Source organism: Erinaceus europaeus, chromosome 11 (assembly GCF_950295315.1).
Source record: "Erinaceus europaeus chromosome 11, mEriEur2.1, whole genome shotgun sequence".
In the NCBI taxonomy this organism is placed as follows: Eukaryota; Metazoa; Chordata; class Mammalia; order Eulipotyphla; family Erinaceidae; genus Erinaceus; species Erinaceus europaeus.
The window spans coordinates 55,420,105-55,433,011 of NC_080172.1; the positions used below are offsets into that span (position 1 = coordinate 55,420,105).

At 41.7% G+C, this 12,907-nt stretch overlaps 1 protein-coding gene and 1 long non-coding RNA gene across 8 annotated transcripts in view; one reads left to right on the top strand and one right to left on the bottom strand.

The window, feature by feature from the left end:
- The window catches only part of OTUD7B (OTU deubiquitinase 7B), a 46,752-nt gene that overhangs the window by 18,801 nt on the left and 15,044 nt on the right, over nt 1–12,907 (top strand). For 3 of the 7 annotated variants that reach the window (XM_060201766.1, XM_060201769.1, XM_060201770.1), the window contains exons 4-5: nt 1,559–1,660; nt 3,610–3,758. The exons of 1 other annotated variant lie outside the window; for it this stretch is intronic. In XM_060201766.1, coding sequence (XP_060057749.1) covers nt 1,559–1,660; nt 3,610–3,758 — 251 coding nt within the window. The remainder of the gene's footprint in view (nt 1–1,558; nt 1,661–3,609; nt 3,759–12,907) is intronic. 3 more of the 7 variants (XM_060201768.1, XM_060201771.1, XM_060201767.1) reach the window with 2 other exon arrangements.
- The window catches only part of LOC132541371 (uncharacterized), a 38,095-nt gene continuing 28,918 nt past the window's right edge, over nt 3,731–12,907 (bottom strand). The window contains exon 3 of the long non-coding RNA XR_009552573.1: nt 3,731–4,678. This is a non-coding gene — a long non-coding RNA (uncharacterized LOC132541371). The remainder of the gene's footprint in view (nt 4,679–12,907) is intronic.

The following is a 12,907-nucleotide window of genomic DNA, read 5'->3' on the forward strand; positions in this document are numbered from 1 at the left end:
GTTGGGGGGGTGTACTCACTGCAAACTCTAGTGTACTTCTGCTTTCAGGTATATATTTTGCAGTAGTTTACGGATACGTGTGAACATATGCTCTCTCTCACAGAAACTGGTGTATATCTAGGTTTTGGGACTTTGTTAGAAAGTGAACCACCTGAGATGGAATTAGAGTATACTATGAAAGGAAAGGTCTCACCCAAGTAATGAAGCTGAAGGGTTGTCATTCCAAACGTGAAGTCTCTGGACACAGTCTGAAGTGAAGCATGTTGAGGTGGCAGTCGTTGTGTTGTTTAGGTTGTGGTCGGCAGATGCAATATTATTTGATATGGATTGGGAGAGGCATATGGGAAAGTGGGCCCTATACAATGGTTCTAGGACTGGGGAAAGTAGAGGATCTATAATGGAGATGTGAGGTTCCTGCTGTCTTAGGGTTCAAAAAGACAATGGATAGTTAATGTTATCATCACATTATTTGGTAATTGGGTTAACTTTGAAAAGTCCTTTTGTTAGGGTTTGCTGTACAGTACCCAGTATCTTGTATATAGCTGTGCTATTGGTTGCTTCTGATCTACTTGGTCTAGGCTTTTGAGAGAGTCCGCATATCAAATACACAGCCTATATATTTAAAAGATTCAGTTTGTGTTTTGAAAAACTTCGAGACATACAATTAAATTTCCCCCTCTCATATTAATTAACTAGTGATTTATATGACTACATTTTACTAGGAGTGTACATAAACACCATTCCCACCACCAAAAGACTGTGACCCATCCCTCCCACCCATTCCCACCCCCCACTGGCCCAGGAAGCTGCATGTCTACCCCTCACCACAGGGTTTTTACTTTGGTGCCCTACTTACAATTTGGTCAGGTCCTGCTTTTAGTTTCCCTTTCAGATCTTCTTACTCAACTTCTGTTGATGAGTGGGATGATCCCATACTCATCTTTATCTTTCTGACTTAGTTCACTTAACATAATTTCTTCTAGCTCTGTCCAAGATGGGTCAGAGAGGGTGGGTTCATTGAGGTGTCTATCTTTCTCGCTCCTCTTTGTCTTCCCCTCCTCTCTCCATTTCTCTCTGTCCTATCCAACAACAATGACATCAGTAACAATAACAATAATAACTACAACAATAAAACAACAAGGGCAACAAAAGGGAATAAATATATTTTAAAAAATATTTATTATTTGTTCCCTTTTGTTGCCCTTGTTGTTTTATTGCTGTAGTTATGGTTGATGTTGTTGTTGTTGGATAAGACAGAGAACTGGAGAGAGGCGGGGAAGACAGAGAGGGGGAGAGAAAGACAGACACCTGCAGACCTGCTTCACCACTTGTGAAGCGACTCCCCTGCAGGTGGGGAGCCGGGGGCTCGAACCGGGATCCTTAGGCTGGTCCTTTGCACAAGTGGGCTTTGCGCCACTTGTGCTTAACCGGCTGCACTACTGCCTGACTCCCAGGAATAAATATTTTTTAAAAAGAAGAGTAATTTGGAATTTGTTTTAGAAATAGTGAAGTGGGAAGGCTTTCATGGGTTATCTGTTGCTTTCCCATGTTTCTGCAGGGCGTTTGAACTGGTGGGTGAGTGTAGATCCCACCTGTCAGAGGCTGCTTCCTTTGGCAACTACTGGAGATGGAAACTGCCTCCTACACGCGGCTTCTCTTGGTGAGTCTTGAAAAGTAATCCTGCGTTCCCTGTAAAATGGAAGCAATAAAATTAAATCTTATGAGGGGTTGAGAAATAGCTTACCTGGTAGAACACACACCTTACAAGACACAGGTCTTGGGTTTGGAGTTCCAGAACTACTAAGGAGCACTATAGGCAGCACTGGGGAAAGAAGCTCTGTGTCTCTTCCTTTGTCTTCTAAATTAGGAGTAAAAAGTTGACCCAGGAGTGGTACTGTCATGCATGTGAAAGACCCAAAGTTCACATTAAAAAATAACAAGAATAAATGTATAAGACCCAACCAATCTTGATCTTGGGAAGAAGTGATGGATCAGAGTGTGTGGGGCGTGTGTCTATGTGTGTGTGTGTGTGTTTGTGTGTGTACATGGACTTTAGGCATGTCCCCAATCTGAGAGCTGGCACCCTCATAAATAATGAGCAACAGTAAACAGACAGTATATGCCTATAAGTATGTGTGTATATAATTCTAATTAATACTGAATATGTTTGTATGTAGGAAAGATAGGTTTTCATCAGTCCTCTGTGAGTTTTGTCTACTTTAAATTTTAAGACCTTTTTAATGGGCAGAGGAGATAGCACAATGCTAATGTAAAGAGACTCTCATACCTGAGGCTTCAAAGTCCTGAGATCAATATCCCACACCACCATAAGCCAGAGATGAGCAGTACTCTTGTAAATAATAATAATAATAAATAGGGGGTTGGGCGGTAGCGCAGCGGGTTAAGCGCACATGGCACAAAGCGCTAGGACCTGCGTTAGGATCCTGGTTCGAGCCCCTGGCTCCTCACCTGCAGGGGAGTCACTTCACAGGCGGTTAAGCAGGTCTGCAGGTGTCTTATCTTTCTCTCCCCCTCTCCGTCTTCCCCTCCTCTCTCCATTTCTCTCTGTCCTATCCAACTACAATGACATCAGTAACAGCAATAATAACTACAACAATAAAACAACAAGGGCAACAAAAGGGAAAATAAATAAATATTTAAAAAATAATAAAGCATTTTTATACTATTTCCCTTAGCTTTTATTTTAATTTTATTTGTTTATTTATTTATTGGGGGAGTAATGGCTTACAGTCAACAGTAAAATACAATAGTTTGTACATGTATAACATTTCCACATAACAATTCAACCCCCATTAGATCCTCTCTGCCATCATGTTCCTGGACCTGAACCCTCCTCCTGACTGACCCTACCTTATAAAAAAGTTCCATTTTCCAACCATCCCCCAAATGTGGATGCCAATTACTGTGTGCAAAACCAGTTTATCTGCTGTTGCTCTACTCTTTTTTTAAATTTTTTTTATTTACCAGAGCACTGCTCAGCTTTGGCTTATGGTGGTGCAGGGGATTGAACCTGGTACTTTGGAGTTTCAGGCATGAGTCTCTTTGCCTAACCACTATGCTAGATACCCCTGCCTTCTGCTGTTGCTCTATATTTACTTTGTTAAATTTGCATCAGGAGTCAGGGTTTCTTCCAGTCAGAGGCCTGTATATTAGTGAGTAGCTCTCACTTTCAGAATCTTAAAGCTTCTGAACTTGCAGAGTAGAGACATCATTTCTTTTCTTCATCAAGTACCTTTCCACAAAGTCATAACAGCCTTCTTTGAACTCTGATTTCCTTAATACCAGAGTCTATGTATTAAAATAAGGAGAGTTAAGTGATAGGGAATGGCTCACCTAGTAGTGTGTCTCACACTTTACAATAATAGGACCTGGGTTTGAGCCCCCAGGATCACATGGCACCACCATGCAAAATAGTTGCTATGATGTCTCTCCTTCTTTCTATCTCTCATTATTTATCTCTGTCCATCTTTGAAAGTCTGCAGGGAACAGAGGATTTATATAGGTTCAGGGAATTCCTAGATTATCAGAAACAAAAAGGCAGAACTGAGTCAAGGTAAGGGGTTTCACCATCTTACTTTCTTGCTGCAGGGATGTGGGGTTTTCACGATCGGGACTTGGTGCTGCGGAAATCTTTGTACGCACTCATGGAGAAGGGAGCTGAGAAGGAAGCATTGAAGCGCCGCTGGAGGTGGCAGCAAACACAGCAGAATAAGGAGGTGATGGAGCTGACTCCTAAGGTTACCGTAGAGAAGTGATCACTGCCTGTGCTTTGGGCAATGTTAACTATTTCTCTGTTGTCTTGAAAGTTGTAGGAAAAGCAACTAACAACTCCCTCTGATGTAGTTCTGAAAACTGGTGTAGGGAAAGCCTGGGTTTACAGAAGAGCTGCCTAACCTTGTGCTCATCCACTGATAGTTGCTGAGTAAGCCTTTAGCCATAACTTTTCACAAGATGAGATATAACTAGATTACTGGATTTTCTTTCTTTAAAAATATTTATTTATTTATTCATTCATTCCCTTTTGTTACCTTTGTTGTAGTTATTATTGTTGTTGTTATTGATGTAGTCATTATTGGATAGGACAGAGAGCAATGGAGAGAGGAGGGGAAGACAGAGAAGGGGAGAGAAAGATAGACACCTGCAGACCTACTTCACCGCCTGTAAAGCGACTCCCCTGCAGGTGGGGATCCAGGGGCTTGAACCGGGATCCTTAGGCTGGTCCTTGCGCTTTGTGACACCTGCACTTAACCCGCTGCACTACCACCTGACTCCCTCTTTTCTTTCTTTTTTTTTTAAATTTATTTATTTTAAAAAGGAGACATTAACAAAACTGTAGGATAAGAGGGATACAACTTCACACAATTCCCACCACCAGATCTCTATATCCCATCCCCTCCCCTGATAGCTTTCTCATTCTTTATCCCTCTGGGATTATGGACCCAAGGTCATTGTGGGTTGCAGAAGGTGGAAGGTCTGGCTTCTGTAATTGCTTCCCCGCTGAACATGGGCATTGACTGGTCGATCCATACTCCCAGTCTGCCTCTCTCTTTCCCTAGTAGGGTGGGTCTCTGGGGAAGCTGAGTTCCAGGACACATTGGTGGGGTCATCTGTCCAAGGAAGTCTAGTCGGCATCATACTGGCATCTGGAACCTGGTAGCTGAAAAGAGAGTTAACATACAAAGCCAAACAAATTATTGAACAATTATGAGCCTAAAGGCTGGAATAGTGCGGATGAAGTGTTGGGTACTCACTGCAGACTATTGTGTACTTTTGCTTTCAGGTATATATTTTGCCCTAGTTTATGGATATGTGTGAACATATGTTCTATCTCAGGGGACCTGGTCTATATCTAGGTTTTGGGACTTTATTAGGAAGTGAACCATCTGGAATGGAGTTAGAGAATACTATAAAAGGAAAGGTCTCACCCGAGTAATGAAGCTGAACACACCTGAAGTCTCTGGACACAGTCTGAAGTGAAGCATACTGAGGTGGCACTCGTTGCGTTGATTAGGTTGTGATTGGCGGATGCATATTATTTGATATGAATTGAGAGAAGCATGCAGGAAAATGCACCCTACCCTAAGGTTCCAGGACTGGGGGAAATACAGGCTCTATAGAGGAAATAGAAGACAATGGGTAGTTATTGTTATCATCACATTATTTGGTAATCGGGTTAACTTTGAAAAGTTCCTTTGTTAGGATTTGCTGTATAATACCCAACATCTTGTATATATCTGTGCAACCGGGTGCTTCTGCTCTCCCTGGTCTAAGCTTTTGAGAAAGTAAACATATCAAAGACTCAGCCTATGTATTAAAAAGACTCAGTCTGTGCTTTAAAAAGTTCGAGACATACAATCAATTTTCCCTTCTCATATTAATTAAATAGTGATTTATATGACTACAATTTAATAGGAGTGCACATAAACACCATTCCCACCACCAAAAGACTGTGTCCCACCCCACCCACCCACCCCACCCCCCACCACCCCGGGAAGCCGAATGTCCACCCTCCCCCTCACCACAGGGTTTTTACTTTGGTGCCCTACTCTAGATTTAGTCAAATCCTGCTTTTAGTTTCCCTTTTTGTTCTTCTTTCTCAACTTCTGTTGATGAATAGGATCATCCCATACTCATCTTTATCTTTCTGACTTAGGTCACTTAACATAATTCCTTCTAGCTCCATCCAAGATGGGTCAGAGAAGGTGGGTTCATTGTTCTTAATAGCTGCGTAGTATTCCATTGTGTATATATGCCACAGCTTTCTCAGCCACTCATCTCTTGTTGGGTACCTGGGTTGCTTCCAGGTTTTAGCTATTATGAATTGTGCTGCTATGAACATAGCATATGAACATAATACATATCTTTTTGGTTGGGCATTATGGAATCCTTGGGGTATATCCCCAGGAGAGGAATTACTGGGTCATATGGAAGGTCCATGTCTAGCCTTGTGAGAGTTCTCCAGACTGCTCTCCACAGAGGCTGGACCAGTTTACATTCCCACCAGCAGTGCAGAAGGGTTCCTCTGTCCCCACAGCCTCTCCAGCACTTGTTGCTGCCGTCCTTTTTGATGTATGCCATTCTCACAGGAGTGAGGTGGTATCTCAGTGTTGTCTTTATTTGCATTTCTCTGACAATCAGCGACCTAGAGCAATTTTTCTTATGTTTGTTAGCCTTTTGGATCTACTCTGAAGTGAATGTTTTGTTCATATCCTCTGCCCATTTTTGGATGGGGTCATTTGCTTTTTTGTTGCTAAGTTTGCTGAGCTCTATATATTTTGGTGATTAGTCTCTTGTCTGATGTATGGCATGTGAAGATCTTCTCCCATTCTGTGAGGGGTCTCTTTGTTTGTGTGATAGTTTCTTTGGCTGTGCAGAAGCTTTTCAATTTGATGTTGTCCCACTGGTTTGTTTCTGCTTTAGTCTTCCTTGCAATTGGGTTTGTTTCATCAAAGATGTCCTTGAGGTTTAGGTGGTAAAGTGTTTTACCAATGTTTTCCTCTAAGTATTTGACAGTTTCTGGTCTAACATCCAGGTCCTTGATCCATTTGGAGTTGATTTTTGTTTCTGGGGAGATAAGGTGGTTCAGTTTCATTCTTCTGCATGTTTCAACCCAGTTTTCCCAGCACCATTTATTGAAGAGAGCCTCCTTCCTCCATTTAATACTTTGGGCCCCCTTATCAAAGATTAGATGTCCATAGGTGTGGGGGTTTAGTTCTGGGCTTTCAATTCTGTTCCACTTGTCTGTGTGCCTATTTTTGTTCCAGTACCAGGCTGTTTTGATGATGATGGCCTTATAATGTAGTTTGAGATCTGGGAGAGTGATGCCTCCATTTCTATTTCTTTTCCTCAAGATGGTTTTAGCAATTCTAGGTGTTCTTTTCTTATTTTTATGAGCACTGCCCAGCTTTGGCTTATGGTGGTGCTAGGGATTGAACCTGGGACTGCTGGTGTCAGTTTATAGGATTTCTTCATTGTTCTTTTCTTCTTTCTTTTCCTTCCTTTTCTTTCCTTTTTTTCTTTTTAAAATTATCTTTATTTATTGATTGATAGAGATAGCCAGAAATTGAGAGGGAAGGGGGAGAGAGAGAGAGAGAGGGAGAGAGAAAAGAGAGAGAGAGAGAGACACCTGCAACACTGCTTCACTACTTATAAAGCTTTCCCCCTGCAGGTGGGGACCGGGGGCTTGAACTTGGGTCCTTGTGCATTGTAACATGTGCACTCAACCAGGTCCACCACCATCCAGCCCTCTCTTTTTTTTTACTTACAATAAAACTGGACCAATTCTTAAATAGTATATTTTCAGCCCTTATAGAAATATGAATGTCTTAAATTTTTTGGTCACATACTCTTGTCTTTCATATACTCTTTTTTGTTTAAAAATTGGAAAAGTTTGCCTATTAAATTGAGTTTGGATTGTAAATATCTAGTTAGTGCTTTCTTGATACAGCAATAGAATAAAGTAGTTGCAAACCCTATAGGATTTACTGTCGGGTCTTTTGCAGGAAAGTTTTGCTGACCGCATCCCTATAACAATAATAGTGTAAATTTATAAAAAGATAATGGGTTCCTCCCTGTTTCCTCTCCCATTGCTTTTCTGATTGTCTTCTATGTTTATCTTTAATTCTTCCTGTGTATTTTTTTTTTGCCATGTACATGACTGCTTCTGGCATTGGATATAGAAATATCTCTTAAGAAAATTTCCTTTTTCTTTCCATCAATTTTCTCCATGTAGTGGTCCAGGAGATGGTGCAGTAGATAAAGCATTGGACTCTCAAGCATGAGGTCCTGAATTTGATCCCTGGCAGCACATGTACCAGAGTTATGTCTGATTCTTTCTCTCCTTCCTCCTCTTTCTCATTAATAAATAAATAAAATCTTTTTAAAAAAAATTCTCCCATGTATTGTTCTGTCACAACTGACCACAATGTTTATTTTATTTCTTGAATGTTTATTTTAGCTATTAGAATTTTTTGTTCTAAAGATTTAATATGTATAGAGTGCATTATACTTCCTTCTCAAAAACAGAGAACCCAGTTATTAAAATTAAAAATTAGAGTTATATTAAGGTCTGAATCCTGTTGTTAACCAGTCAGCTCCACTAGATTCCTGAAGAAGATAAAGGCACAGTGGCACCTATTACTTAGGAGTAAGGACAAACTTTATTACCACCTACCTTCATGGATTCCAGTTGAGGTGGGCAGAACTTTATATAGAGTTTCTTTTGCTTGATCTAGGGTCAGCCCAAAGTTTGCTTTCTTGCCTACTGCATTCAAAACACACACCAAGAGTTAGAGAACAGGTGTTCCCAGTTCCAGCAATTAAAGCTAAGGTTAGATTATGATGATATTTAATCAGGAAACTCAGCAAATACCTAAGTCCTTATTTATTTAGCCGCCTATTCCCTGTCAAAGTCCCAGGGGAAAACCATGCAGAGAATAGTGTCTAGTGAACAAGGACTTGCCTTACTCCTTTTGCTCAGCACAGTGAAAGTCTCATGATAGAAACATGGCCTCAACTCTGATCATTCATATAGAATGGAAGTGGGAAGTGGGAAGAGGGAAAAGGATTGCTGGGCCAGGAGCTATGCTTAGCCAGTACCAAACGCCAAACAAACTAAATGAGCTGTTACCCAGACCTCCTTTTGTGTTGAAATTAGTGATAATGCCCAATAATAATCAGACTAGAAGAGTACACCATCTAGTGGCTATGTGAGTAAAAACAGGAAACAGTAGCTGAGATGAGGGAGGCTTCCTCCCCTACTCTGTAGTGTGTATGTCAGTAATCACGTATCAGAATGATCCAAATAACCCAGAGATAGAATCCATGCATTGTTCCTTTTCTTCTTCTCCTCCTCCTCCCTCTTTTTCTTCTTCTTGTGCTTATTTTCTTCTCCTCCTTCTCCTCTTTTTTGTTTCTCCTCTCTCACTTTCTTTTTTTATTTTTTGCCTCCAGGGCTATCGCCGGGGCTCAGTGGCTACAGTAAGAATCTACTACTCCTGGAGGCCATTTTTCCCATTTTGTTGCCTTTGTTGTGGTTGTTATTGTTGTTATAGCTGTTGTTGTTTTTAGATAGGACAGAGAGAAATGGAGAGAGATAGGGAAGACAGAGAGGAGGAGAGAAAGTTAGACACCTGCAGACCTGCTTCACTGCTTGTGAAGGTGGGGAGCCGGGGCTTGAACCGGGATCCTTAGGCTGGTCCTTGTGCTTTGCACCATGTATACTTAACCCACTGTACTACTTACTACCTAGCACCCCCTTTTCTTCTTAGTTGGAAAAAGTTTAAGATTCCTAATGTGATGGCATTTTACAAAATGAAGCTAGTTCTGGCATGTTTTATTCATTAAAGTAAAAAGTACTCAGTAGCTCAGCTCTTTACTTCTTTTTAAATTAGTTCTTGATGCCTCTCCTGTTTCCACTGTAATTCTTTCTATTAGTGGCCTATGTTAAAGAGTTTAAATTCATTTCACTATTAGGGTAAGCCAAAGGTAGTAGAGTAGATTTATCTCCCAAATCACCATGCCTTTCCTAAAGTATATATATATATATATATATTAAACATTTATTTATTTATTTATTTATTCCCTTTTGTTGTCCTTATTGTTTCTTTTTATTGTTGTAGTTACTGTTGTTGTTGTCATTGTTGGATAGGACAGAGGGAAATGGAGAGAGGAGGGGAAGACAGAGAGGGAGAAAGATAGACACCTGCAGACCTGCTTCACCGCTTTTGAAGCGACCCCACTGTAGGTGGGGAGTGGGGGGGCTCGAACCAGGATCCTTAGGCCGGTCCTTGCACTTTGCGCCACCTGTGCTTAACCCACTGCACTACCACCCGACTCCCATGAACCTGACAAGTACCATGAACAAGAATTTGACTTCTTGAGCCTCAGTTTTCTAATTTTTCAAAATGACTAAGATGACTAAGCTATGATTTTTATGATTGAAGTCTGCATAGCAGTTCAGGAGTGAGGACAAAACAGAAGTGGTCCAAGGTAGAGGAGATAGCATAATAGTTATGCAAAAAGATTTTTGTCTCTTAAACTCTAAAGTCCTAGGCTCAATCCCCCACACTGCCATAACTCAGAGTTGTATAGTGGTCTGATATAATAATGATTAATAATATTATTATTAATAATAATAATAAGCAGTATATCAGAGAGGCAGGAAAGGCTCTATAGAGTAGTGATACTGGAGATCTCTTAGTTGAGAGACTGGTTAGGAGTGGCTGGTCCAGGAGGAAGGAACAATGTAGACAAGAATTCCAAAGTATAAAACAACATGGGGTCAGGTTAAGCGCACTTGGTGCGAAGCACAAAGACCGGCAATAAGGATCCCGGTTCCAGCCCCCAGCTCCCCACCTGCAGGGGGGGTCGCTTCACAGGTGTGAAGCAAGTCTGCAGGCATCTTTCTTTCCCCTCTCTGTCTTCCCCTCTCCATTTCTCTCTGTCTTATCCAACAACAGTGACATCAATAACAACAACAATAATAACCACAACAACGATAAAACAACAAGGACAACAAAAGGGGGGAAAATGGCTTCCAGGAACAGTGGATTTGTGGTGTGGTGCAAGCAATAACCCTGGAGGCAAAAACAAACAAACAGAAAATTTTCTTAGTACATTTCTTGAAAATGGATCAGAATATATAGTTTAAACTAGTAAAAGGAGCTAAGAGTTCATCATATTATTGATTAGGGGCCAGGTGGTGGAACACATTTTATGTACAAAGACATGGGTTTAAGCCCCAAGCCCATACCTACAGGAAGGAAGCTTCATGAGTGTGATAGTACTACAGGCATCTCTCTTTCTCTTTCCATTCCACGCCCCCCCCCCCCCATTTCTATCTGTCTCTGTCCAAAACAGATAAAATAAATGGCCACTGGGAGTAGTGGATTTATGGTGTAGGCACTGAATCCCAATGATAACCTTGTTGGCACTTTTAAACAGACAAACAAACAAATATTAAAGGGGTCCAGATATGGGTAGAAGAAAAGGGGGCAAATTTTAACAAAGTTAATCCCCCTGGTTTCTAGCTTAGATGCTTGGTGATGGTAAGTGCTGTTCAGTTAAGTAGAAACATAAGAGGGCTGAGTCTAGTCGCACCTCTAAGTGCATATAGTACAAAGCACAGGGACCTGTGCAATGATCTGGGTCTGAACCCCGGTCTCCCACCTGCAAGGGGTATGCTTTACAAGTGGCAAAGCAGCCTACAAGCGTCTATCTTTTTCTCTCCCTATCTTCCCCCGTCTCAATTTCTCTCTGTCCTATCCAATAAAACGGAAAATTTGACCACCAAGAGAAGTAGATTTGTAGTACTGGCACCAAGCCCCAGCCATAACCCTGGAGGTGAAAGAAAGAATGGGGGGGGGGGGGGCAGGGAGAAAGGAAGAAAAAAGTATATTATTGAAGCAATAGAAATTCAATTTTGACTTTCAACCCTGGAGGTGGGTCAGTAACTAGAGCATGGAACTGAAAAAGCGTAAGGTCTTGAGTTTGATCCCTAGCATGACATTGCCAGAGTGTTCTGTCACTCCTCATCCCTCCTTCACCAGTGAGCAACTCAGTATGAATATAGACATTAAGAAAAACTTTGAGCTAGAGGGGACATTAAATTCTTGAACTTATGGGTGACAGTCAGTGAGATTGGGGAATTGAGAAATCACCTAACAAAGAATCAGGGTTAAAATTTTTTGACACAACACCAGTATTTTGGGGGTAGTTCATAAAGGCTAGAGAAAGAAGTAATGTAGAAGGTAGAGGAGAGGAGCCAGGTGGTGGTGCACCTGATCAAACCCTTGGTCCCCACCTGCAGGGGAAAGCTTCATGAGTAGTAAAGCAGGGCTATATGTCTCTCTCTCTCTTTTTTTTTTTTTTTGCCTCTAGGATTATTGCTAGGGTTATCGCTAGGGCTCGGTGCCTGCACTATGAATCCACTGCTCCTGGAGGCCATTTTTCCCTATTTGTTGCCCTTGTTGCTGGATAGGACAGAGAGAAATCAAGAGATGAGGGGAAGACAGGGAGAGAAAGGTACATGCAGATCTGCTTCTCTGCCTGTGAAGCAACCCCCCTGCAGCTGGGAAACTGGGGGCTCAAACTGGGATTCTTACTCTGGGTGCTTGTACTTCGAGCCATGTGTGGCTGCTGTACTACTGTCTGGCCCCTCTTTTTCTCTCTCTACCTCCTCCTCCCCTCTCAATTTCTATCTCTAATAATATATAAATAAATAGTATAATTTTTAAAAAATCAAAGAAGCAGCTAGAGGAGAAGAAAGTTAAAAAAAAAAAAAGGGAGTCGGGCAGTAGCGCAGCAGATTAAGTGCACGTGGCATGAAGCGTAAGGACCCACATAGGGATCCCAGTTCGAGCCCCTGGCTCCCCACCTGCATGGGAGTTGCTTCACAGGTGGTGAAGCAGGTCTGAAGGTGTCTGTCTTTCTCTCCCCCTCTGTCTTCCCCTCCTCTCTCCATTTCTCTCTGTCCTATCCAACAATAATGACATCGTTAATAACAACAATAAAAACAACAAGGGCAACGAAAAGGAAATAAATAGTAAAAGAAGAAGAAGAAGACCAAGCAGCCTGGGAGTTATCTGTCATAGTGGATAAGCCACTGGCCTTTTTAAAGTATGAGGTCCTGAGTTCTTTTCCTGGTATCACATGTGCCAGAGTGATACTCTGGTTCTCTCTCACCTTCTCTCATAAATACATCTAAAAAGGGGGGGAGGGTGCCAGCTGGTGGTAGACCTGTTTAAGTGCATGTATTGCTTTATGCAAAGGACCAGGCCCAAGCCTCCAATCCCCACCTGCAGGGAGAAAGCTTCACAAGTGGTGAAACAGTGCTGCAGGTGCCCCCCCTCTCTTTCTCCATCCTCTTCCCTTTGAATTTCTCTCT